General features: G+C 38.1%; 1 protein-coding gene across 3 annotated transcripts in view; it reads left to right on the top strand.

The window, feature by feature from the left end:
* Window positions 1-25,836, top strand: part of LOC139948502 (E3 ubiquitin-protein ligase UBR4-like) — a 122,735-nt gene that overhangs the window by 56,169 nt on the left and 40,730 nt on the right. The window contains exons 49-73 of one of the 3 annotated variants that reach the window (XM_071946669.1): window positions 713-893; window positions 1,660-1,867; window positions 2,672-2,814; window positions 4,264-4,395; window positions 4,911-4,995; window positions 5,605-5,888; window positions 6,459-6,593; window positions 7,296-7,527; window positions 8,728-8,910; window positions 10,333-10,454; window positions 11,475-11,708; window positions 12,860-13,160; window positions 13,677-13,811; window positions 15,671-15,936; window positions 16,420-16,641; window positions 17,157-17,276; window positions 18,108-18,200; window positions 19,356-19,427; window positions 19,954-20,031; window positions 20,415-20,548; window positions 21,744-21,828; window positions 22,418-22,496; window positions 23,850-23,996; window positions 24,574-24,748; window positions 25,688-25,832. In XM_071946669.1, coding sequence (XP_071802770.1) covers window positions 713-893; window positions 1,660-1,867; window positions 2,672-2,814; window positions 4,264-4,395; window positions 4,911-4,995; window positions 5,605-5,888; window positions 6,459-6,593; window positions 7,296-7,527; window positions 8,728-8,910; window positions 10,333-10,454; window positions 11,475-11,708; window positions 12,860-13,160; window positions 13,677-13,811; window positions 15,671-15,936; window positions 16,420-16,641; window positions 17,157-17,276; window positions 18,108-18,200; window positions 19,356-19,427; window positions 19,954-20,031; window positions 20,415-20,548; window positions 21,744-21,828; window positions 22,418-22,496; window positions 23,850-23,996; window positions 24,574-24,748; window positions 25,688-25,832 — 3,991 coding nt within the window. Of the gene's footprint in view, window positions 1-712; window positions 894-1,659; window positions 1,868-2,650; window positions 2,815-4,263; window positions 4,396-4,910; window positions 4,996-5,604; window positions 5,889-6,458; window positions 6,594-7,295; window positions 7,528-8,727; window positions 8,911-10,332; window positions 10,455-11,474; window positions 11,709-12,859; window positions 13,161-13,676; window positions 13,812-15,670; window positions 15,937-16,419; window positions 16,642-17,156; window positions 17,277-18,107; window positions 18,201-19,355; window positions 19,428-19,953; window positions 20,032-20,414; window positions 20,549-21,743; window positions 21,829-22,417; window positions 22,497-23,849; window positions 23,997-24,573; window positions 24,749-25,687; window positions 25,833-25,836 lie in introns of all 3 variants that reach the window. The other 2 variants (XM_071946668.1, XM_071946667.1) reach the window with 2 other exon arrangements.

Genomic DNA, 25,836 nt, shown 5'->3' with positions numbered 1-25,836 from the left:
GCGTTCTAAGTGCTCTACAAGCATTCAAATGTTTGTATAAACAAATGTTCATGCAAGCAGTCTTATTTGGGAGCCAATGAGCACTTTTTGTCAGTGTCTCCCTTCCAGGGGTTAGTGGCAAGGGGATCGATGCATCATATTACCCATGGGACAAGGCTGATGAATACCATTTATACGGTTGGGGAACCAACATGAATACTGTCCTCAAGTGTTGACTATCTGAGCACAGACATCATTTGAAGGAAACCAAATGAGTGGCGTGTCATGGCCTATCGGTTAAGAGCACCGGATTCACACTCTGGCGTTTGAGTGTGGGTACGAGTCCCGGTTGCGACACTTTGCCCTTAAGCAAGACACTAACATGTAACCATGTTTAATTCATAAAGTTAGGGAGGTGGTGCTTTCTGCTCTACCAGCCAGGCTTCTGATGGATGATACCCACGCCTACTGTATGGACTGTAAAGCGGGTAACCCTGTTTCAGCCTAGAGGTAGAAGTCCCTGGAAAAAATAGATTGTAGCCCACACCTTGAAGTGGCCTTCAGGCCTTGTGTGTCTGGCGACTTGCATACAAATTAAAAAAAGTATGGAACCAATTTGGGATCCAAGTCCACTTTTAATTCAAGCCTCCATTTGTACTGAAATGTCTTTTCTAAATTGTTCCGCAAATCTTGATTTATCATAACCCTTTTGTCCTCCTTCTTCTGTATCTAGTAACGGTAATAGCGGAGGCAAGTCAGCCAACCCACCTGCCCTTTGTCAATGGAGTGAAGTTCCTAATCACCCTGGTCTTGTCTGCTGTTTGACTCAGACTACAAGTATCCCAGTTCTCTTGATGGTTGAACCTGATCGTATCAGCATTCAGGAGATTAAAACACTGCCCGCTAAGGCCAAGGTTTGTTACTCTTAAGGTATTTGGGTTTATCAGCTGGATGGTTGAAGCAGCAGGCAAAGAGCTTATCCACATAGACGTTCCTTTAATCAATTACAAAACACAATGTCCACAGATTTACACTAAACTTGTATAGTTCAAAGTTAAATAGATTTATGTTAAATAGATTTACATTAAACTTACGCAGTTTGAAGATAATGATATTTGAAAGCCTCCCTGGAAATATTACTTGCTGATGTGATGTAGTTTTTGAGAAATGAGTAAAACAATGTCATGAAAATAATTTTTATTTTAGCATGTAAAAACAAATTTTTATGACATTGTTTACACATATCTCAAAAACTACAGCATCTCAGCAACTAATATTTTAAGGTACGCTTTCTACTGTCACTATCTTCAAACGGTGTAAGTTGAATGTAAATCTGTGGACATTGTGTTTTGTGTTACAAAAAGTACCCAAATCCTTTAAGAGCACTGAATTCAAACTCTGATTTTGATCAGCAGAGTGTGGGTTCGAATCCCCCAGTGCTGATACTCGTGTCCTTAAGCAAGACACTTATTGCTTCACCCTTCAGATAGGACGTAAAGCTGTTTCCCATGTGTTGTGTAACGCATGTAAAAGAACCCAGTGCACTTATTGAAGAAAGAAATGATCTTTCTGTATAAATGTGTGCGCCTTGAGAACCTTGTTGGTAGTTACGTGCGATATATAAGACTTTGATATTATTATTCTTAAAACATTGTACTTGTTGTTCTTCATCTGTCTCAGGTTCAAGACATGGTTGCTATCCGACACTCTTCCTCCTCTGACCAGCATCGTACTACCCTGATCTTACTATGTGAAGATGGTAGTCTACGTATCTACATGGCTAATGTAGATCAGACTGGCTATTGGATGTCAAGTCGCTTTCAGGCTACGGGCCCCATTAGTACTCTCAAACCTGCACGCAAGAAGAAAGTCACCAAGTCTGGCGCAAGTAAGTCTTAAGATGGCAAGAGTTTAATGAGATTGAAGGAAGTGCTTCTACTTGTGTGTTGGAATTTGATTACTTATGTGTGAATAAACATATTGGTCATACAGTAGTAGAATTGTTTTCACAGGATGCATCAGAATCCCTTTTCAGTATATATTGTAGAACATTGTGCTATTGTAATGACCTTAGGTGTTAACTCATATTTTGAGTTCATACACTATATCATTTAAGTCGCAGGAATGACCAATTTTCAGCTATTTCATTCAGAAAAGACAACCCATATGAGTTTTCTCTCTCAGATTATCTATGGTTGTAGACTTTTGGCAGCAATTCATTGTATTTCTTAAAAAGAGTCAATGTTTAAAGGGAAGGTATACATTTGGAAATCACTGTCAAAGTTAATGGTAACAAAAGTTACATGTACTTGGTTAGAAGTACAGCAGCTTTCGATAGTGTAAAGCATTTTTAGAATCATTTCACCTCCACGTAATGCGATTGTGGAAAAATACATTTGTGTTTATTCCCCACAATTTGCATCTGAAAAACGAGAAACATTATGTCAGATACGTTTTTCCGACTTTTGAAATGAAATTTTCACAGGTTAGTTTTATTGTACATTTGTATCTAGTATTGGTAGAATTGGACGGTTTTAGAAACCAAATGTATAGTTTCCCTTTTAAGAGCGTTTCCACGAAGATGGTATTTTATGTCGAGCGGATCCCTTTTGTGGCCAAACAGATTTCCCTTCCTTGGTTTTCATTTGTATGGGTTATTTTCTTCCCTCAGCGGGTCGTCCCTCTGGTGTAGTGAGTTTCCCCATTGATTTCTTTGAGCATTGCCTACCAATGAATGATGTTGAATATGGTGGCAACGATCTACTACAGGTCTACAATGTACAGCAAGTCAAACACAGACTCAACACTACAGGGATGTATGTCGCTAACACAAAGGTAGACATTCACATGGATACCATGTCAGGAGAGAAAGTTGCCTAAAATTTATCCAAAGCATGCTGACTTTTTTTCTTCCCAAATATTTTGATGATGCTTCAAAACAAACAACCATAAAAGAACTGTTCTTGTACCATGCACAATGCATAAAATACATGTACTTGTAACATGCCAATTGTTTGTACACGGCTGGTAGTGTGCAATAATGTTGGGTCCCGAAAACAACAAATTTGGCGTGCAACATTTGAGCTAAACAGCTGATAACATGGTTTTGAGTTTGTACATGTACCATTGGAAATTTTAAAAACTACAGTACAGTACAAAGTCTTGCTGTGCCATGAAACTAATTTTTTTGTTTACTAAACTGCAGTTGCATGCCAGAAACACTGGGGCAAACCCCTTCTCTTAAAGGATTTGGGTACTTTTTGTGACACAAAACACAATGTCCACAGATTTACATGAAACTTACACCGTTTGAAGATAATGATAGTAGCAAGTGTACCTTAAAGTATTATTTGCTGAGGTGCTGTACATGTAGTTTTTGAGAAATCTTTAAAACAATCTCATGAAAACACGTTGTTACGTACATGCACAAATAATTTTCGTCTTATGATCACGGGAACAAAAATTATTTTCATGACATTGTTTTACTCATTTCTCAAAAACTACAGCACCTCAGCAAGTAATATTTTGAGGTACTTTCGTATGCTTTCTACTATCATTATCTTCAAACTGTGTAAGTTTAGTGTAAATCTGTAGACATTGTGTTTTTTGTCCTACAAAAAGTACATAGACCCTGTAACTATAAGTGTACTTGGTTCTTTTATGTGCATTACACATTAAGCAGCTGAAAGTCCCATCTGAAGCAAGTTCAATGTTAAAAAGTATCCCTTGAAATGAAGTGCAAAAGGCTGGTGGACCAGTGAAGTGAAAAGCGAACTGGTCCTTCTGGCTAGTCATTGAAAACAATTCTAACTCATTCAGCTATAAACTATCACACAAGCGGGAGTGGAACACAGAAAAATATTACATTTTTAACATATTTATTATAATGATTGTAATTCAAATTTAATTCAGCCTCTTGCTGTGACTTTTGAAACATTTTAAATAAACCAATAAATAAACCATTGGCGTCCCATATCCAGCCGAGTTGGATATGGGACACAGAAGCTCTATATTTTTCTGTATTCGTCAAGCGCGCGTGATATAACGAATTTATCTTCCTGCCTCATAAGTCAACCTCTTAAAGAAACAATGCACGCGCAAAGTTTACAATGTAATTTTTGCACGAGCGAGATGCATTGACACTCACAAGACGTAAAGTGCAATATAAAAACTAGAATAGGTTATCGCCTGATATTACACTCCTGTTGGAGCAGATGATATGAGGATTAGTGCGTACTGGAAGATAAAGTGAGATATAACACACTTGTACTTTTTTCTTTTCAGCCTGGTGGCTTCATGATTGAAGTGATTAATAACAACTCTTCCATGGTGATGGTTGGTGTACGTGTCCATGTTGGGGCCCAGTCTGTAGAGAGAGTTCCTTCATACCTAGAGGTGTTTGGAAGGAGTACACAGGTTGGTTCTCATCACAAATTATGTAAAGCATATTTTTCGTGACGTTGTTTTACTCATTTCTCAAAAACACCTCAGCAAGTAATATTTCAAGGGAAGACTTCTACTATTATTATCTTTAAACTGTGTAGGTTTAAAGTAAATCTGTGGACATTGTGTTTTGTGTTACAAAAAAACAAAAACCAATCCTTTAATGTATGAAGAAGCTGACCGCTTTAGGGGCTAGTCAACATATGTACCCTCATGTGATGGATCATATTGGCATCTGATTCGGTTTCTTTTTGAGGAGAAAGTTGAACATTGCTCAACTTGGCTTAAACTACATGTACCTGGGGTAATATTTTGCTGATCAATTCCCAGCAAGGCTGAGAATGAGGGATGAGGACGCCCAACGTACTTCCCTTTTACAATTTGTGTGATGTTTGAATTGGACGTGAATTGTTTGAATTGGGCTTTCTGTTGTTGGCGCTACTAAAATGAGTAAAATTATGATTTGACAAATGGTTATTTTTTTTTAGCTGACATCGTCTCGAAATCGTTGGTTTGACATTCCCTTCACAAGAGAGGAATCACTAACAGCCGATAAGAAACTAACTCTGTTTGGTAAGTTGTGTCCACAGGTGTCAAAACTTGTGTTAGTTTACTGTAGTTCTAAATAATGATACTGATGGGGGGTGGGGAAACATTAACTTAATCTTATTATCGGATAGTGTCGATCAGCGTTGCTTGGGTTTGAGGTGCCTGGGGGAAAGGTTAGAGCACTGTGACCCTTATTAGTACTCACTCTTTGAAAATCTTAGCATTACTTTGAGATACATGTATTAGTAACAACCATAAACTTGGATATTAGTCACAATCCAAAGGGGCACTTGTATCTCAGGATGGATATTACCCTTGTTCGAATAGATTATTTTAACACAATTTAAGGCACCAACCCAAGACAATGCTTAGTTCACCCCCGCCCTCTACTTGTGGTATGCATTCTGCAAAACTCAAACTTATACTTTTAAGCTGTTCATCAATCGTTAAGGAAAGAAAGGTTGCATAAATGTACATGTATGTAATCTTTTGACGCAATTACTGTGATGGAAGTAATAGTATATCTGAGTTTGGAGAAAGGATGTGGTTGGTTACATGTTTAAATTTATGAACTGAACCATTTCATGGAGCAAAACTGTGTCACACAATCTCCATTGTACTTTGCTATCCCAGTGGGCCCATCAGTTGACCCAGCTGGCGTGACCATGGTAGACTCAATCAAAGTCTATGGAAAGACGAAAGAGAACTTTGGATGGCCAGATGACCCTCCAGATGACTTTCCATCAACCACTGGGGCATCTAATCTACCAGCAACATCTAATACTGTAGCTCCTTCTACTGAGACCGAAGCGGTGGTCATTCCTACACCAGTGTCATTATCATCACTGGATAGACTGGTAGCTTCATCATTGGAAGTCTTGGATGGTTTTGTGTGCTTGATTAGCATGGAAGACAAGGTACATGTAATAACTAGTTCTTATATAGCGCATTTCACAATAACTGTATCAATGCACTTTACATTAGTGCCCTGGTCATTTGGCCAATAACTTCCTTTAAAAGAGTAGTGACTCGTTCTTTACAGGCCATTTAAAACCTTGCAAATCAAATCTATATAGGATTTGAGGCATTGCATGGCATTGCAAGTAGTAGTCCAGTCTAATTTCTATAACCATCCGCCCTGGTAATACTTAAATAGCAGGACAGTTCTTTTCAGAACTGAGAAGTCTCCTGAACCTCTGATTATCTACTCAGCGGCAGTAGAATAAAGCAAGCCAGTTCCCTAAGAACAACTCTACCTGGCAAGTAGATACACACATGGTGTTACCGCAAACCAAGTATACAAATCAAATCTAGTTTCCATTGGGGCTCTGCATATACATAATTACATATTAATGTTTACTACTTGAATATTTTACTTCATGCTTACACTGTCAATTCACTGAGGAGTGCTTGACCCAGCATTGAACCATCTGCAATTGTTAGTGTCATTGTGTTTGCCATTGTTACTACTTTTGTGTTATTGATAGGAGCCAACTAAGCAGACTATTCAGGACTTAGCTACAGAGCTTCTGACATTACCAACACCATCAAGTGTTCAATCACATGCTAAGTCTCTGCTGTCAACCATGCAGCCGTCTAGTCTGGCTTATCATAATCACAAGGTGAGATTCCTCATATTCAACGGGTAAAGTCATTTCGTAAGAATCTGTGGCTCATTGTCTCAGTGACATGTAACAAAATATGAAAGGGTTATAATACACTGAGTAATTGAGACTGATTTGTGAGTTTAATTTGACATGAAGTGTAAACGAATTCTGGAAATTTTAAAGATGGAACTTTCCAACAATCCAGACCAAAGTTGCGTGATGAGTTGATGGTTAGAAAATGTATTAGAATATTTTTTTAAAAATATTTTGGGGTTAAAAAAAAATAAAAATTGACTAGAATGGGACTTCTGGATTAACGAGCCAGCGCTCTCCAACTGAGCTCTACTATAGCGTTCTCCCTTTTTTTGTCAATTTTGTTTGTTTGGGGTGCCATTCAGAAGCCATGCAACTGTTAACTGCCATATACATGTATAGCCAAGGATCACACCCGAGTTTATGATACAACCTAGGAAGTGGCAGGAGAAGGATCACCTAAAGGGGATGTGATAATTAGTTTCAAATATGATATGGTGTTTTGTTTCAAGTAATTAACCACATAATATTTTTGGTTGCAGAAAGTTTTCTCTAAGATCTTTTTATCAGTTTACCTTTCTGATGCTTAAGATTTGTTAATAGCTATTCATTATCGTAAACCAGCTTTTAATAAATGATTGAAATTTGTTTACTGTCAAATTATTAAACTCAAATGGAATACAGGATCAAGCTCAGATGCAACGTGTGGTTCAGTGTTTGGGCAGTGTTACCAGCGTACCCCAACTGCGAGCCGAGATGGCTCCCTCTTGCGAGCAAACACAGGAAGAGCTACATCAACTGGATCCAGAAGCTTATCAACGTCTTGTGGTGACAGCTCGCTCAGTGGCAGTGGTACGACCAATTAATCTAGTTCGCTTTGCAGATGCCTGCCAATCCTTCACAGCCCGTAAATCTGGTAGGTATACAAGAAAACATTTCAAGATGAAACTCCAGAGTGTGTTCATTCTGACTAAAGGCCGAGTCACTCTGCAGCGATAACGGGAACGATAACGAAGAGAATGCATTCTATTGGTTGATTTGCTCCTCGCAGAATACGCACACGCTCATTCAACCAATAGAATTCGTTATCTTTGCGTCGTTATTGTTATCGTTCTCGTTATCACTGCAGTGGGACCGGGCCTTTAAGCCTGGTTCCCTGCAAATGCGAATGTGAAGCCAATTTTGACGATACATGGCTGTTTTCGCAGCGAATGTTTCACAGGAATTGAACACAGTTCAACTGTTGTGAATTATTCGTTGCGAATTTGTGACAATTTGTTGGAAGTATAAACCAGGCTTTAATTGTTTCATCAATAATGACTGAATTCTGTTAAAAGCAAGATGGTACTTTATTTCTGAAGATAATCTGAGCATACTGATCAAAATGTTGATTTGACAGACCATTGGTTTTTTTCAGAACCACCTCAGTTTGTAGGAGCGATCGCCACACACATGATGTTACTGCAAATCGCTGTGGCGATCGCTTCTACAAATTGAGGTTGATTTGAGTAAAGATACAGTTTGTTGACTCTAGTGCGTTGTCTGTAGTTCTTCTCTTCCTAATTGCAGTTATGTTAATACATTGTTATCGATACAGCTTACTTACATGTGTACATACTATATAAATAAATACCTTGCTATTACATACTCTGATTGGTCAAAACCCGATCACGAGGGGATGTATTAACATGCGATCTAAAGACCTGCTCAGGAAACTAGTGAGTAATAATAGTAATAATAATAACCAGTTTTTATATAGCACTTTTCACACCCGAAGGGCGTCTCAAAGCACTTCCAAAATTATAACCCCTGGTCACTGGGCCATTTATTTCATTCCTTAAACCATCTCAGCTCCATGGGAAGTATATACAGCCTGTGCAACATTAATATGCGCTACTCAGGTAAATCAATCACAAGAACCATCTCCGCCCTCACAGGTACCCATTTACCCATGGGTGGAGAGAAGCAATTATAATTAAGTGTCTGGCTCAGGGCCCCTGAACCAGCAAATGTTGTGTACAACTGCTCTTCCTAGTTCCAATGATGTTAATACAGTATTATCAATACAGCTTACCAGAATAAATATTTCATTCCAATTTGAACGGATTTATTTCAGATCTTGAGTTGACTGACCTTGAAGCTAATGAAGATGAGTCCACCATGGAGACAACTACTAGCAAACTGACCGAGCTGACTGACCAAGAAGCTAAGCATTTCTTATCCAGGATGTTAGAAGCGTTTTGGAGACTTCATGCTGCTAGACCAGCAAACACCATGCTAGCACCTGCCTGTCTACCAGGTATTCAGACATTCAAATTGTACTCTGCTTACTGTATTTTCAGAAAGCTGGCTTGATTGTAACAATGTACATGTAATAGATGTTAAATTTGCATCGGGATAAAGAATATGAATTTTGGTTTTTACCCATACACCGATGTGTGTTAGCACTGTATAATCAGTACTTTCCAGAGTCCTGTTAAAAAATATCACAGGCATTTTACTCGGGTGGGATTCGAACCTACGATTATTGCAAAGGGTACATGTATTTCCTTCTGCGGAAATGCTTTAACGTGCACTGGAGTCAACACATGACAAATACAGAACTGTATAGTAAAGAACCAAAACTATCCATCAAAATACAAAATCATCGTCTGAGACTAGCAGGGCATTCATACAGAAGCACCAAAGAACCTGTCTCTCAGCTAATCACCTGGTCACCGAAACATGGAAGGAGAAACAGGGGAAGACGAAGGCTTAGTTATACAGATGTAGTTGCCAGGGACATCGGGGTGCTTCCAGCTGATCTTCCCAACTTAATGAGAGATCGACAGGGATGGGCAAAACTTAGCATGATTCCGACCCCGGTCGACTAGAGAGAGAGAGACATGTATTGATATATTTCATTGAGTAAACTTTCAGAAATACCAATGTTTACATGTAGTTCGTGCTGTATTTATCACCAACTTGTGGGTAACTCATACTGTACCCTTCACACTAACCAATCCCTACCTTACCATGTTTTGTTGTCATTGACCCTTTGAATAAAGACCCTGTTAGGTTTGACAACACCAGGCCATAAGCGAAACAAGGGCTGAACATTGCTTCAATTGCCGTTGGGTTGGAATACAAAACTAAGTTCCAAAAGTTGAACTTACAATGAGCCTAAATATATATACTAATTCAAGCAACTCTTGATTTATTTTTATCTGGTAAAATTTTCTGCAGTACTTAATTCACCTGTGCTAAGCATTATGCGCACATATCCACCTAGCTGTGTGTGTTCAAGGCACGGTAAACCAAAAACAACAAAAGAAAACAGACACAACCAAATTACTCCTTCAAAACCTTTTACATAAGTTTTGAGAAGAGATTTGAATGTTTTGGTACAAAGACAAGCTCTAAGATTAGGTGGTAGAGAGTTCCAGATGCGTGGCGCAGCTGAGGAAAAAGACCTGTCACCCCAGGAGTGTTGAGACTAAAGTTCATTGAGGAGAAGCATGGTACTAGATCAAAGAATTATTGACAGAGTGTTATTTTGAAGTAGTTCTGATTCTTTATCTTCATAGCTTGATAAAACATACATGTAGTGCAAGGTTTTTGTATTTGTTTCCCTCAAGATGGACCAAATATTGTTCCTTCCAAACCATATAAGAAGACGAGAGTCCTTAAGTTTCTATATTTCTTGGTAACTGATTTTGTGTTTCTCTTTGTGTCCGTCCAGGTTTGACTCATATTGAGATAACAGTAGGAGCGCTAGTTGAGGTCATCCATGCCTTTGCCAGCAGTGACTTTGACAATGTTACCCTGGCAACCAAGTTGTTTGTACGCCTACTTATGTGTGAGGTAAGATATTGTTTGATAGATGTTCTTAATACAGGAAATGAAGATGAGAAGTGGAAGTTAATGACCTTTGGAATTTGCTCCCCACAAACCTGTCGGGTTTTTGATATAACCAATTTCAGGACTTGTTCCTGTTTTCTTAGAAAGAGAAATGAAGAAAGTCAAAACAAATTTTGTCAAGGAGCCTCCTGAGCATATTTTTGGATTTAATGCTTGGAGGTTCTGGGTTCATGATCTTACACGAATATTCATAAATACCCCAGACAGTTTCTCTACTCCTATTGGTGGAGAGCGCGTCAAGTGGGTGTGCATAAACCTTTTGTTAATGCACACTGGAGCTCTGTTTATGCACACTGAGCTTGCTTCCGCGTGACAGGCGCGCAAGATTGTCACGCGGAACGCGAAATTAATAGCTATCAGCGCGTAATCTAAGCGCGCACGTACACACAACCCACGCGCCTTGAACAGATTCTTTACAAAGTTTTGGAAAACAATATTTCAAACCTCGAATTTTCAATTGTTAAAGTGTCTATAATTGTATTTTTTAACGTTTTTTAACAAATGGGAATAAAAGAGTAGTGACTCGTTCTTAAACGTCCGTTTAAAACCTTGCAGGGTCATTGCCGTGCGATAAAGGCCCCCCCTTCGGCTCGGGCCTTTATCACACGGCCGCCGACCCTGCCAGCTTTAAACATACGTCGAAGAACTCGTCGCTACCCTTTTATTCCCTTACTTCAAAGAACCAATTTTAGGATTCAACACTTTTGTCCAATCTCTGTACTTAAGCAGCATGCAGCATCAGAGCCCAGCTTTGTTAAGCAGAAAGAGCGTACCGATCGAAAATGTTGAGTTGAAACCAAACGTTCTTTTCAGAACCACCCCAACTCATTTAGAGACAGTCATTACATGGTGTTACCGCAAACCTTTCCATATCGAATTTCCACCATGCAAAGTTTCAAATCCTACTAATCCCAGCTTTGTTAGTTCGGTTTTTAATTTGAAACTGTTTTCATTCCTCACTAGGACCAAGCAGTGAGCTTTTCTGCCAAGCAAGCTCTCATTAAGGTGATGCGTCCAAGACACAAAAGACGTAAAGTGATCATCCCCTCCCCCCAACGTTGTAGCTCTCCACGTGTTGATCCAAGTGGTCCAGAGGATGAGGAGGGTGAGGAGAAGGTCTCTCATGGAGTTGGAGATATCCCACTAGTGCAAGAAGTCTCTGAAGTCTCACAAGATGAACCATCCTATGAAGTAGTCGTAAGTCTTAGTCTCACCATCTGTATTCCTCTAATAATAGTAGTATAATAATAAGACATCTGTAAAGTGCCTAATGCAAAAAACCTCTTAGCGCATAAAGAGAACAACAAAATATACAATGAGAGAAAGATACAAATTATAAATGAGCAAATTACAAAAAAAGCAGCTTTAAACAAATTGGTTTTCAACAGGGACTTAAAACATTGTAAAGAACTAGCCTGTTGAATGTGCACACAGGAAGACTATTCCCAATAAACGGTGCAGCATATGAAAAAGATCTGTGGCCATCAAAAATGGAAGAAGCTCTAGTAGTTGAAAGCAATGACTGTTGAGATGATCGTAAAATCCGAGTAGGGGAATAACGATGAACAAGTTCAGATAAATAAGCAGGAGATTGACATGTTTGAGCCTTGAAAGTTAACAGAAGAATTTTGTAAACTGTTCAAAACTTAAATGGGAGCCAATGCAGTTGCAATTAGTACATGTATTACATTATATATGGTGAGAACGAGGCAGGCAAGAAACAAGGCGAGCACTCTGATTTACAATGTATCAATACTATTGTATCACATCACATCGTTGTGTGTCAGTACTATACAAGGTTAGTGCAACAGCATTGTATCTTTACATGGTTGTGTAGCTGCTAACCTATTTTTACCTCAGGACGGCTTTGTAGAGGTGCTGGTCACCTGTTCCTCCTCGCCACTCACTGGCTTGGTATTTTTTAGCTATTTTGCATCTTTGTATCTTTATGTATCGATTGGTATATTTTTATACCAGTGTAAAGTCTAATAAAACTAAACTAAACTAAAACCTCTATAAAGTTGGTTTGAGAAACCAATCTTTGAATACTGCAATCTTTACGCAATGAAGGCATTAACTTTAAATAATCTTACAACAAACAATCAGACATATGTTTGGTCTTGGATATGATCATTTGGTTTGGCTGAACAGACATAATACTATAGATGGGTTGCAATGTGCCTCATTGACTGTCATCTTTGATGACTTATCTAGGGAAAAGGGCACGCGCAGTGCTATAAGCGTGCACTTTTCCCTTGTCAATACATCAAAGATGGCGGTCGATGACGCGTACTGCAATCCATCTATTGGGATTTGGATGAAGTGGTTCTCATTTGATCTACAAACAGGAGCAAGCTGAACCGATGGTGTTGGAGCCAGCAGAAGGAGGTGTAGCAGCATCAGGTGTCAATCAGCTTCCTCTTGAGGCCCTCCTAGGTGGTCGTAGTGGCTTTGCTCCCATGCTGGATATCCCCCCTGATGCCGATGATGAGGCCATGATGGAGTTGGCTATTGCACTCAGCCTACAGGAACAGTCCAATCAAGATGGGGGTGGTCTGAATCTGCAGGGGCTTGGTCTGGCAGGTCATCATCAGGGTCAAAGTTCATCATCTTTGGAGGCTGGGACGCTGTCGGATACCACGGCATCTGGTAAGAAAATCAACAGAATTTATGAGACCTTATCCAAAAGAATGGTTTTTACTTTAAACATGAGTTTGTGTCTGTCCATCATTCAGTGTTTAAAACCATAGTCAAGATACTTGCCCCCTCCCCTCTCCCAAAAAGTCAAACAATTTGTTGTTTCTTCTGTTAATTCTTGTTAACAAGATTTTTTATTTCTTGTTTACTGTTTATATTTACTGTTTATTGTTTATCCAGTATTTTTTTCTATATATATTTGTATACAGTACAATTAAACCTGTGCACATATACAATTTAGATGCCATCTTTACAGGCAAACCACATTTTGGCTTGCAGGTGTGGCAAAAGTTACTAACGAATCATGCAATGAGTTTTGTGAAATGTGCACTTGCCATTCTCACGCATAACGCATGACTGTGTGCTCCAAGGTGCTTGTAAAGATGGCCGATTAATGTCATATTGCAACCTAAACTTGTAAGACTTTTGAAAAACTAAAGTTGCTTTTTTGTATTTGTGACTGCCTAGCTGCTAGTGACGATGAAGGTAGTACAGCAGCCACTGACGGATCTACCTTACGTACATCTCCTGCTGAGCATGCCGGTAGTGGAGGCTCAGAGAGTGGAGGTAGTGCAGTCGACTCAATTACAGGAGAACACAGTGGTAAGAAAACTAACTGCAAGGGATACAACTAGAAACTGGAGCAGGACTGTATCTTCCTTACAAACAGCGGTGTACTGTACCCCCTTGTAACATTAAAGCAATTTTGTATTTTAAGACTACAGCAAGATCTTTGACGGTGGATGAATAGGACAAGATTTTATCTGAAGTAGGTTGTCTCCTAGTTCCCAATATACTCGGAAACTGTAGATAAATACAACAAGATTTTATCTGAAGTAGGTTGTCTCCTAGTTCCCAATATACTCGGAAACTGTAGACAAATACAACAAGATTTTATCTGAAGTAGGTAGTTTCTTGATTACCAATCTACACTGGCAGTAGATAAATAGAACAAGATTTTATCTGAAGTAGGTAGTTTCTTGATTCCCAATCTACTCTGGCAGTAGATAAATAGAACAAGATTTTATCTGAAGTAGGTAGTTTCTTGATTCCCAATCTACACTGGCAGTAGATAAATACAACAAGATTTTATCTGAAGTAGGTAGTTTCTTGATTCCCAATCTACACTGGCAGTAGATAAATAGAACAAGATTTTATCTGAAGTAGGTAGTTTCTTGATTCCCAATCTACACTGGCAGTAGATAAATACAACAAGATTTTATCTGAAGTAGGTAGTTTCTTGATTCCCAATCTACACTGGCAGTAGATAAATAGAACAAGATTTTATCTGGAGTAGGTAGTTTCTTGATTCCCAATCTACACTGGCAGTAGATAAATACAACAAGATTTTATCTGAAGTAGGTAATTTCTTGATTCCCAATCTACACTGGCAGTAGATAAATAGAACAAGATTTTATCTGAAGTAGGTAGTTTCTTGATTCCCAATCTACACTGGCAGTAGATAAATACAACAAGATTTTATCTGAAGTAGGTAGTTTCTTGATTCCCAATCTACACTGGCAGTAGATAAATAGAACAAGATTTTATCTGTAGATAAATAGATAAAATAGAACAAGATTTTATCTGGAGTAGGTAGTTTCTTGATTCCCAATCTACACTGGCAGTAGATAAATACAACAAGATTTTATCTGGAGTAGGTAGTTTCTTGATTACCAATCTACACTGGCAGTAGATATATAGAACAAGATTTTATCTGGAGTAGGTAGTTTCTTGATTCCCAATCTACACTGGCAGTAGATAAATAGAACAAGATTTTATCTGCGTAGGTATTTTCCCGATTCCCAATCTACTCTGGCAGTAGATAAATAGAACAAGATTCTATCTGCGTAGGTATTTTCCCGATTCCCAATCTACTGTGTGACTGTGTATATACATGTACATGTAGCAGGACAAGTTTTGATAATAGTAATTTAAAGGCACTGGACACCAGCTTGGTAGTTGACAAAGACCAGTATTCTCACTTGGTGTATCCCAGTGTATGCATAAAATATAATACACCTGTGAAAATTTTGGATCAATTGGTCATCGAAGTTGCAAGAAAATAGTCAAAGAATTTGTGCATCCTTGGTGCACAAATTTGTGCGCTTTCAGATACCTAAAAATGGCTGAAGTATTTTAATATTTGATTGAGAAATTACCTCTTTCTCAAGCTACGTTACCTCAAAGGGAGCTGTTTCTCACAGTAATTTATACTATCAACAGCGCTCTATTGCTCGTTACCAAGTAAGTTTTTATGCTAACAAGTTTTATTTATAGTAATAACCAATAGTTTCCAGTTCCTTTAAAACAGCCAAGAAAGTATCACATGGTGTTTGATAACATAAACTGAAACCCAACCATGCAGTGCCTCCTATCACACATAGGAAGTTACTTGAAAAGACATACATGTACAAGTACAATTTAACTGTTTGAAACTTGTTTTGTATTACCACTTGGTACAGCAAGTGGACGCAGCAGTGCCTATGGTGATGGCGTTCATGAACCGATAGCAACCCGTCCAGACAGTGCAGAGAGCAGTGGGGGTCATCCTAGTAACTCATTAGGTCATCCTATTGATGGTAATGACATGCCTGATGGAGAGACAGAAACAGAACGTGATCATGTTCATCGAATGCATACTCTACGTCTACTCTTACTCAATCGTCTACTACAGTATCTGCCTGAACTCCGAGATGTGGGTGGAGTTAGAGCTATTCCATTTATGCAGGTGGGTGTTTTTCTCTTATCTCTCTATTGACTTATTCCTCGATTTAGCCTGCAGTTTTTGGGACAAAGAGGTCCGAAGTGCTTGGGTCTCTCACACATCGGTGTACATGAAATGCGTGAAGGAAACAAACTTAGTTATTTTAACAGGTCACAATGTTTGAATACGTGTGAGACTTGTACAGTCTGCTGTAACTACATCCTTCAAAATGGGAAAACAAGAAGCACTTAGAAACGTTTTTTGCTTTTCTCTTTTACCGTTTAGTCAAGTTAGTAGAGTACCGGCTTTTCCATCGAGAGGTTCAAATCATGCTCCAGTAAATTTGTCTTTGTCCTCCACAAAATAAATGTTTTGTACTAAGTCAGTCTGATTTAGTAGGGCCTACTGTTTTCTCTTTTTGCGGAAATAAAGAATTTTGTCCAAATGTTAAAAAAGTAAAAATATTCAAGAGATAGTTAAACAAGAAATGCTGATATTATTTAACAGGTAATTCTGATGCTAAGTAGCGACCTGGACATTGAAGATGAGAAAGATCACAATTCTCTAGACAGTCTCCTGACCACCATGCTAGCTGAGCTCAATATGAAGCGGAATGACTTTGGTGATGTAGCTGAACGATCAGCTTTCCATGAGGTGCAGCTTATTATCATGCGTCTACTCAGTGTCTTTATGTCACGTACAAAGTCTGGAACTAAAGCAGCTAGTGAGGTAAGTATAAAAGCTACTCATTTATTCCACCAAGAACACCTTGCATGTTCATTCTGTCTTCCCAAAGGTCATTGGGGCATTAATTCTTGAAATTGTTTCAACTCTGTAACACTCTTTCAGACACCCAATTTATTTTGCTGATGCAATTCAGTAGACTATTTAGTTCTCTATAATGTTTGGAATTGTGAGTTAAAGTGCATAATTATTTTTCCTTGTCACGCTAAAGCTTTGCAAGTGGGGTTCCAAAAATATTAAAAGACATATGTACACTAGGCTTGTCAGGGTCAATAACCAGCCTTGAAAAGTCAAGTACAAGGCTTGCAGGGTCAATTACAAGTGCAGGGACCAGACATTATTTTGATGACTTGGCAAGCAGAGGTTTGTGGTGTTTCTTGTTCACAGTACTCTGGTTTTTATCTTTATGCAATAATGTGCCTGTTTTCCCTCTTGTGGGCTTGAGTGTTTTTTTTTTAAACATTCTTTTCTCAATTTGTGTACTCCTCTGTCCTGACTAGTCTTCAACCCTGATCTCACATGCCACTGCGTCATCCTTGCTGAGCTGTGGGGCTGTAGACTACTGTCTACTCATTCTGAAGGCTCTGCTGGATCACTGGAAGGAAACAGATGTAGACGAGGTAGGAAACTAGATGTTCAGAACTCAAACGGCTTCATGTTTACATTGTATTTTTACATATAAATGATTATGAAATGACATGTTAAATTTTCAAATCCGTATTTGATGATCTAGAATATTAGTTTGATATAGTTTTTTTTATGAATACTCAAAAGGAAATTTGACAGAGACACACCAATGATTTCAAGTTATTATTATTAGGAGTTGGTGTTCAGGTCAGTGCCTTGTAACACAAAATTTTTGTTTTTATTAATGTTATTATTTTCTTTATGAAAAATAATGTAGTTCTTAATTGAACTTTTGTTCTACGTTGAAGCTTCCTCTGGGTGCATAAGGCACAGTACCTCAAATTGCCAAAATAATATTTCAGGGTTATAAGAAATATGCCCCACTGCATAAAGTGCCCCGCTGCATAAGGCGCAATAATTTTGTATATAGCTTCCACACGCCTACCAAGTACCATACTGCTTGGACATCAACACATACATGTACATTAGTCTTGTTGGCAGGAGCATGGCCAGTAACTTTGTTCTTCGGTAAGTTTTGTCAAAAATTTGAACGATGCAGGTTTTATTTGAAAAAATTAATGTGACACATAGATTCACGCTGGCATATTGTAATAAAGGAACCTTTTTGCAGTATAAATTTAAGATTTTAAACTGTTATCATCACAATGAACTCAATCGAAATCAGATAAAGTCATCGGAAAATAAGACCCAGTGACTATATTTTACACTACCTTTGAAAGTCAGATAAGATGTGTGTTATCCTCAGGAAATTAGTGTAGCTAATCAGCCCATAATGATTAATCCCTTTGTGTTTGATCTTGAAGGATACATCTGGCGGGAATGGCAACCTATTGAAGCCTCATCCCACCTCCTCACCACCAGACATGTCACCGTTCTTCCTCAGACAATACGTTAAGGTAAATCTCTTCATCATTGCAGTTACATACAGTTGCTTATAAAGTGCACTGTAGCTAAGCACAACAGAATTATGCTTACTTGAACAGATGTTGCAAATTCAGCCGGGAGCCAGCTTATTTGATCGGCTGCTACTACATTTTGGCAACCATCAAAAGCCCCATTAGACATGTTAGAGGAAGTGCTCAGATTAAAGGGCCTACACTGTATGTACTTTTTCCTAACACAAAACACACTGTCCACAGATTTACATTAAACGTACAGCGTTTGAAGATAATGATAGTAGAAAGCTTCCCTTGAAATTTTACTTACTGAGGTGCTGTAGTTTTTGAGAAATGAGTAAAACAAATAGTTTTTGTCTCAGTTTTAGCATGTAAAAACGTATTAACCAGTTATGCTATGATTATTGTATAATAATATATTAACTGGTTAATGGGATTTTACATGCTAAAATAATTTTTGTCTCACTGAGATGAAAATTATTTTGTGAGTTTTACTCATTTCTCAAAAACTACAGAACCTTAGTTAGTAATATTTGAAGGGAAGCTTTCTACTATCATTATCTTCAAACCGTGTAATGTTTAATGTAAATCTGTGGACATTTTGAAAAAGCACCCAAATCATTTAAACTGGAGAGCATACACCATAGAGAAGCCCTTAAATTTCTTGGGATAGTTAAAATAACAATTTGGCAAGCAAATCATCCTTACTGTCAGCTGAGAAGCTGAAATGCAAACGTGGTCAAGATGCAAGCAAGCCAAACATGCCAAAGATGCTTTTTGGCAGGGATTTTAAGATGACTCAAACACATGTATATGATCACCATGCTCTGGTAGGGAGGAAAACGAGAGAACTAACGCACAACTCAACTCCAATATTGCCCTAGCTGGGAATAGAACCAGGGCAACCATGATGAGTGGCCAGTGCTTTACACACGAGACACCCATGCCCTGCTTGGCTCCAGACCCTGCACCACTACCACATCATGTTTACATCCCAAACCAGTGCTTCTTATCATATGACGTTCACTTCAAATTATCCAGCTTACACCTATTATTCAAATGGTGTGTAGTCCCTTTATACATTGTTTGTATGTTACAATGATTTTCAATATTTATTTCTATAAAAGACTTCTGTTTTCTCTATTTGTTTTGTAGGGTCATGCAGGTGATGTATTTGAAGCTTATCCACAACTTCTCACTGAGATGGTCCTACGTTTACCATACCAGGTACATTGTAACTTTCAAAATAAATTATTTCTAAGTAACTGTTTTCCGGGAGAAATCACTAATATGTTCTTATAGCCTTGTAAAGTATCTATTTTTTTGCAATTCTGATTTCTGTGAGGATTTTGTTGCTGTACTTTGAACACAATTCAATCTTTGCTGCAAGGATTGATTTTTAATAATAATAATAAAATATAATAATAATATTTGGGGAAGTGGAGGATTCGACAAAGAAATAATCCAGGGGCCTGTCGAGGGGAAGAGAAGGAGAGGTCGTCCAGCAACATCATGGATGAATGACATAAAGAATTGGACTGGACAGGGTATGGCAGCTGCATCAAGATCAGCAGCAGATTAAGATGGTTGGCATAGACTTGTAATGACCACCGCAGCACAATTTGCGCCACCGGACTGAAGAGAGAAGGGAAGTGTCCGGTAACATAATCCTTCAGCTGCTTTTCTTTGTTTCTGTATAGTGTTTGTGTAACAGGTTTGATAGTAATGCTTTTTGACCTTGTTGTATTTGCAGATGAAGAAGATTTGTGATGCTACGCCTAGTGTTGGTGTTCCCATATTTGATCAAGCCTGGTTCTACTATTTGTGTGAGGTAAAGATAAAGGCATACTATATCAGAGTTTGTTATCAGAGTTAAATTGTTATTTGTAATTGTCAAAGACCAGTCTTCTCACTTGGTGTATCTAAACATATGCATAAAACAACAAACCTGTGCAAGTTTGAGCTCAATTGGTCGTCGAAGTTGCGAGATAATAATGAAAAAAAAAACACCCTTGTCATGTCATTCTTTGTGATATGTAAATTACATGTTCTGTATGTAGTCATTTTTACCTTTCAAATAAACTCCCTAAGCATTTTTGTCTGTGCTTAGCAGCTTTCTGAAGCTGATTCCAGACCATTTCTAGCAGTATCTTTACCAGGGGGTTTGATATTGTTTGGGAGTTCATTCTACATTTCTTCCATTTGTTCTAACAGTACATGATGACTCAACAAACACCATTTGTTAGAAGACAAGTACGCAAGCTCCTTCTATTCATATGTGGATCAAAGGACAAATATCGCCAACTACGAGATCTTCACACCTTAGAGTCTCACATGAGAGACATCAAGTACGTGCTCAAAAATATATTTCTGCAAAGACTATTGCCAAGAATGAATAATGAAGTGCATTGCTAAGCAGTCTATGACTCAGTTACTGTTTATGATTAAGATTCAATATGTTTAGTATTCTTCAACTGCACATTTTGCCCGTGTTTTACAAAATAGTCTTTTAATCTCTGTATACAGGTTTTGTATAATCAACTATTAAAGTTTTTGCCGTGTTATTTTTCCAATTAGCTAGCTAATACAAGCCTAATACTTTTAGTGCTGATATTTTTTGTCCCTTGTAGTTTTTTCCCCCAAAATAAGGGCTTAAGGAAGTTTTCATTTGAAAATAACAATTTGACAAAAAGTAGTTATTTATTCATACTATTTTTCATGCAAGTGACATTAGATTTAACATAATTGTTTGAAGGGGAGCGACCAAACAAGCAAATCTTGATATGAAACTTTATATGAACTATGACCCAGTATTTTAAATCTTGATATGAACTATGACCCAGTATTTTGAACCTTGATATGAACTATGACCCAGTATTTATAATCTTGATATGAACTATGACCCAGTATTTTGAACCTTGATATGAACCATGACCCAGTATTTTAAATCTTGATATGAACTATGACCCAGTATTTTGAACCTTGATATGAACCATGACCCAGTATTTTGAACCTTGATATGAACTATGACCCAGTATTTTGAACCTTGATATGAACTATGACCCAGTATTTTGAACCTTGATATGAACTATGACCCATTATTTTGAACCTTGATATGAACCATGACCCAGTATTTTGAACCTTGATATGAACTATGACCCAGTATTTTGAACCTTGATATGAACTATGACCCAGTATTTTGAACCTTGATATGAACCATGACCCAGTATTTTGAACCTTGATATGAACCATGACCCAGTATTTTGAACCTTGATATGAACTATGACCCAGTATTTTGAACCTAGATATGAACTATGACCCAGTATTTTGAACCTAGATATGAACTATGACCCAGTATTTTAAATCTTGATAAGAACCATGACCTAATAATGTTAACGATTTATTTGATGTTAAATTTGCATCAGGGATAAAGAACATTCATTTTGGTGTTAACCCATATACATCGATGTGTGTTAGCATTGTATACTCAGTACTTACATGTACTTGAGTTCTGTTAATGATGTTTATCTGTTCTTTTTATAGATCAATCTGCAGTCAGAACGGCCTTGAGCTTGATGGTAGCAGCAGTGCTCCAATCACTGTGCCGTATGATACTCTCATTACTCTGGTTAGAATACCTCACTTTAGTCTCACATTTTCTTTACAATAATAATCACATTTAAAGTGCTTTTTACTGGCGTTTCTGAACACTTAAACCTCAAGCAACAAAAAGTGAGTCTTTAAGCGAGAGTTGAATGAGTGTGTATAAGTTGCTTGATGAATATGAAGATGAATACTGTTCCATACTGAGTGTGTGGCTACAAAGCGTGTATGATAAGTTCATTAACCATTGGAAAAATTGAGAACTGAGAGTTGAATGATGACTGTAAGTTGAAGGCAGACAAAACTTTAGAAGGAATTTTACTCTGCAGAATTTGTATTGTGTCTTGTTTCTAACATTCTCAGTGTTGTCTTTGATAAAGAAGTATTGTTTAGTTTCAAGACATGCTTAACAAAGGGTAGGCTTTAAAACAATGCTGTAGATGTATTTGTTTTGTGCATTTTTTTTCTTCTTACAAGTCATGTAATTCAACAAAGCTGTTGAATTTACTTAAATTACAGGAAAGAATTATTGTTAGCTTATTTTTGTTATACTTTAACTTACACTGAATTAGTTGATTTACATTTGGAGTTTGTTTTGATTGTTATTTGAACAGATCGAGCATCTGAAAGCTTGTCAAGAGATTGCAGCATCTCGCACTCTGAACTGGCAGAAGTTTTGTCACAAGGATGAATGTAAGAATTGTCAAGACAAGGCATGAAGGTTGTAAAACCTGAAGCCAGAAAAGTTAGCTCAGTTAGATCTTGGTTCATACTTCACAAGAAAGTGAACATACTGTGGTTTATTTAACATGCCAACAATCACCATGTGCTTTTTTCCTTGTGTAGCGCCAAACAATCTATTTCGCTTTTGCAAAGTGCACAAGTTTTAAACCTGACTTTAGTTTGTATTAAAAACCAACAGCTAACAAACAAACCGGACCAGATATAACCAATAATTGTTAATAGATTTTTTTTATTAAAACATGTTTATATAATCACCAACAATCTGAGCCGAAATTTTTCCTGTTTTTCACCCTAAGTCATTGGGACTTAATGTAATGTAGTGTAATCCAAAATTAGTCTAATTAAAAATTCTTATCAAAATGAAATTACATCAACACATCATTAAGTTCTAGATGACTCTGATGAGGCTCAATCAGATTATTTTCAAGATGTACATGTAGGGCATCATGGGAAATGCATCAAAACATGAAATGAATGGATGCATTACACTCTTAAGACTTGAAGGTGTGCATTAATGGTGGAAAGGCAATAAACATTATAAATTTGTAGTGACACCATGTAGAAAGATCTCTTTTGAGTGATTGGTTGTTCTGAGAAGAACTGATAGACTTAATGTTCCAGACAATATACATTGTTATACCTCGGTAACAAACTAAAGTTTGATTGGTCGAGAACCAATCATGTGACGCGCAACAAAAACGCATGTTACATGGCTCGCAACGGGCCGGGTAACATGAAAAGTGATGTACACTGGTGTACATCATCTTGATCGTTACCAGCGCTAGTCGATTTCGCACTGTGTACGAAACAACCCCGGGTTTGAGGGAATTGTTTCTCGTTCGTCTGCTCATTAAACAATGAATAGTCCGTCGTAATAATGTTTGAAGATGACAACAGAACTTTGAGAAGAGGAATAACAATTATACAAAGGTATAACAAAACAATTGTTGCACGTTGTGACTGGGGTCCATGGGTTTTGTACACCCTCGAGGGGAAATGGCACCCTCGGCTTCGCCTCGGGTACCATTTTTCCCCTCGAGTGTACAAAACAGCGTGCAACAATTGTAACTGTCTGCTGCAAGACTCCAGATGATAGACTATCCAAAGCGTTGAGTCCATCGGTTCTTCTCAGAACCACAATCACTCACAAGAGATCTATCTACATAGTGTCACTGATCCTTCTCAAAACCAATGCTACTCAAAAGAGTTCTCAACATGGTGTTACCGCAAACCTCTCTTAGTTACTTTCTTAGTCACCACAAATTAAATATGTTTCTTACCTTCTTGTTGTTTGTTCTTCAGCTGTTTTATCCAGCCTCCAGCAAGCAAGTTTCTTCCTTGATGAAGGAGTCTCACCGCTCTTACTGCAGCTGTTGACATGCGCCCTCTGTGGCTCAAAATCATCATCCTCCAAACACAAGAAAGACAAGGATAAAAACAAAGAAAAAAGTACGGAAATTTTTTATCATTATGGTGAAATATTGTATTCATGTCTATTTACAGTAATTATTATTATTCTAATTGTTTGGGTGGGTGGGTAGGTATACAAACTCAAACCAGAACCTATGAGAAAAGTGGACTGTAGGGTTCCTAGTTGGGAAAAGGTCCCCCAGCTGGAGAGCGTTTAAAAAACCAATGGGAGCTGTTGCCAACAGATCATGTTAGTTGTTTTCCCCTTTTTTCTTTAAGTTTCAAAAAGTATTTATCAGTTGAAATTTCATGTACGTAATCTTTGTGTATTTTTATTCCTGTTGTCATCGTTAGATATAAATTGATATAATGAAACAGTATTAGATGAAATCCAAGAGATAGGATCTACTGGCAGTGCTCAGTTGTCATGAATTGCATTCATTTTTGTTAAGCAGCGGCACTATTGCTGCAGCTAAGCAAAAGTTGTCTGAGCAAGTTTGATACTAGGCAAAAGCATACACATTACATTGCGATTTGGCTGATGTTGTTTGTGTCTGAGATTTGTCTAAACTTAGCATGTATGTTTGCTTGGTGAATAATCCAATGTTTCCCCTAGAATCTTCAGAAGAAAGCCAGCGTCATGATGACAGCCTTTGTCAGTCTCTAATCAACCAATTGAATCGTCTCGCTGGAAGGGATACACTGTCCCGCTTCATCAGACAACATCTACTGGAATCCAACAATACATCAGTGCGTTGGCAGGCACATGGATTACTGCTGCATATCTTCAGGTAAGTCAGCATCAAATCAATGTCATCCGGTTGCCATTTGAGGGGTCAAATATGACAGAGTGTTACCCCTGTGGTGCCACTCTCAAAACGCCAGCTGTCGATTTCACCAAACTCTTCCTAACTTAGGATTAATCTTGGGACGAGTTCAGTTCTGTATCCATAGAAGTTAAGACGCATTGAACCCATCCTAGGTTAGGGCGAGTTACTCGTCTTAACTTGTGTTTCGTGAAATCGACTGCAGGATCTCCATTTGTGGTATGTTGTGACCGAGCGGAAAAAAACACTGGACTTCAGTTCTGGTGTTTCTGATCAGCAGAGTGTGGGTTGTGACACTCGAGTTCCTAACAAGGCACTTAACCATTATTGCTGTGTTCTTTGGAAGGGATGTAAAGCTGTACAATGTAAGTCCTGTGTACTCCGTAATGCACGTAAAAGAGCCCAGTGCACTCATCTTAAAGAGAACGGGTCCACCATACTGTTTCTTGTCTGATCAGAAGCATATTGCACCACAGCGCCTTGTTAACCATGGTGCCATAAAGGAATATGTCTGTTAGTTAAAAACGTACATGTTGTAGCTCCACATATAATACCTTGTAGGAAAAAATTTGGTTACTAGTAAAAATATCTTTATGAAGGATTGAGAAACTAACAATGAGTTTCACTTGCAGCAGTAAAAAACTAGGCAACCACCAGACCACTAGTTCAAAATGAGTTTGCATTGCTTGAAGTTTTCTTGAAGATAATGTCATTATCATGCGCACACTCGTGGAATACAAACAAAGTATAGCGCGCCTGCGTCCCATACCTAACTAAGCCTTCGGCCTCATTGGATATGGGAAGTAGAAGTGCTATATTTTTCTGTATTCCACTTGCGCTTTTGTGGTAACTTATAACAGAAGCTGTATTTAATGTTTACTCTGTGTGATATTGATTGTGCAGGAGTTCACAGTTCTCTCAACAAGAGCAACTACTTGAGCTGATGTGGGAGCTATGGCCAGAGTTATCTAGCTACGGATGTAAAGCTGCACAGTTTGTTGACCTCTTGGGCTACTTCTCTCTCAAGGCTCCATACAGTGCTCAAAAGGTGA

This window comes from Asterias amurensis, chromosome 15, assembly GCF_032118995.1.
Source record: "Asterias amurensis chromosome 15, ASM3211899v1".
In the NCBI taxonomy this organism is placed as follows: Eukaryota; Metazoa; Echinodermata; class Asteroidea; order Forcipulatida; family Asteriidae; genus Asterias; species Asterias amurensis.
Note: the sequence above shows the minus strand (reverse complement) of the source record. Positions and strands in the feature narration are given on the sequence as shown.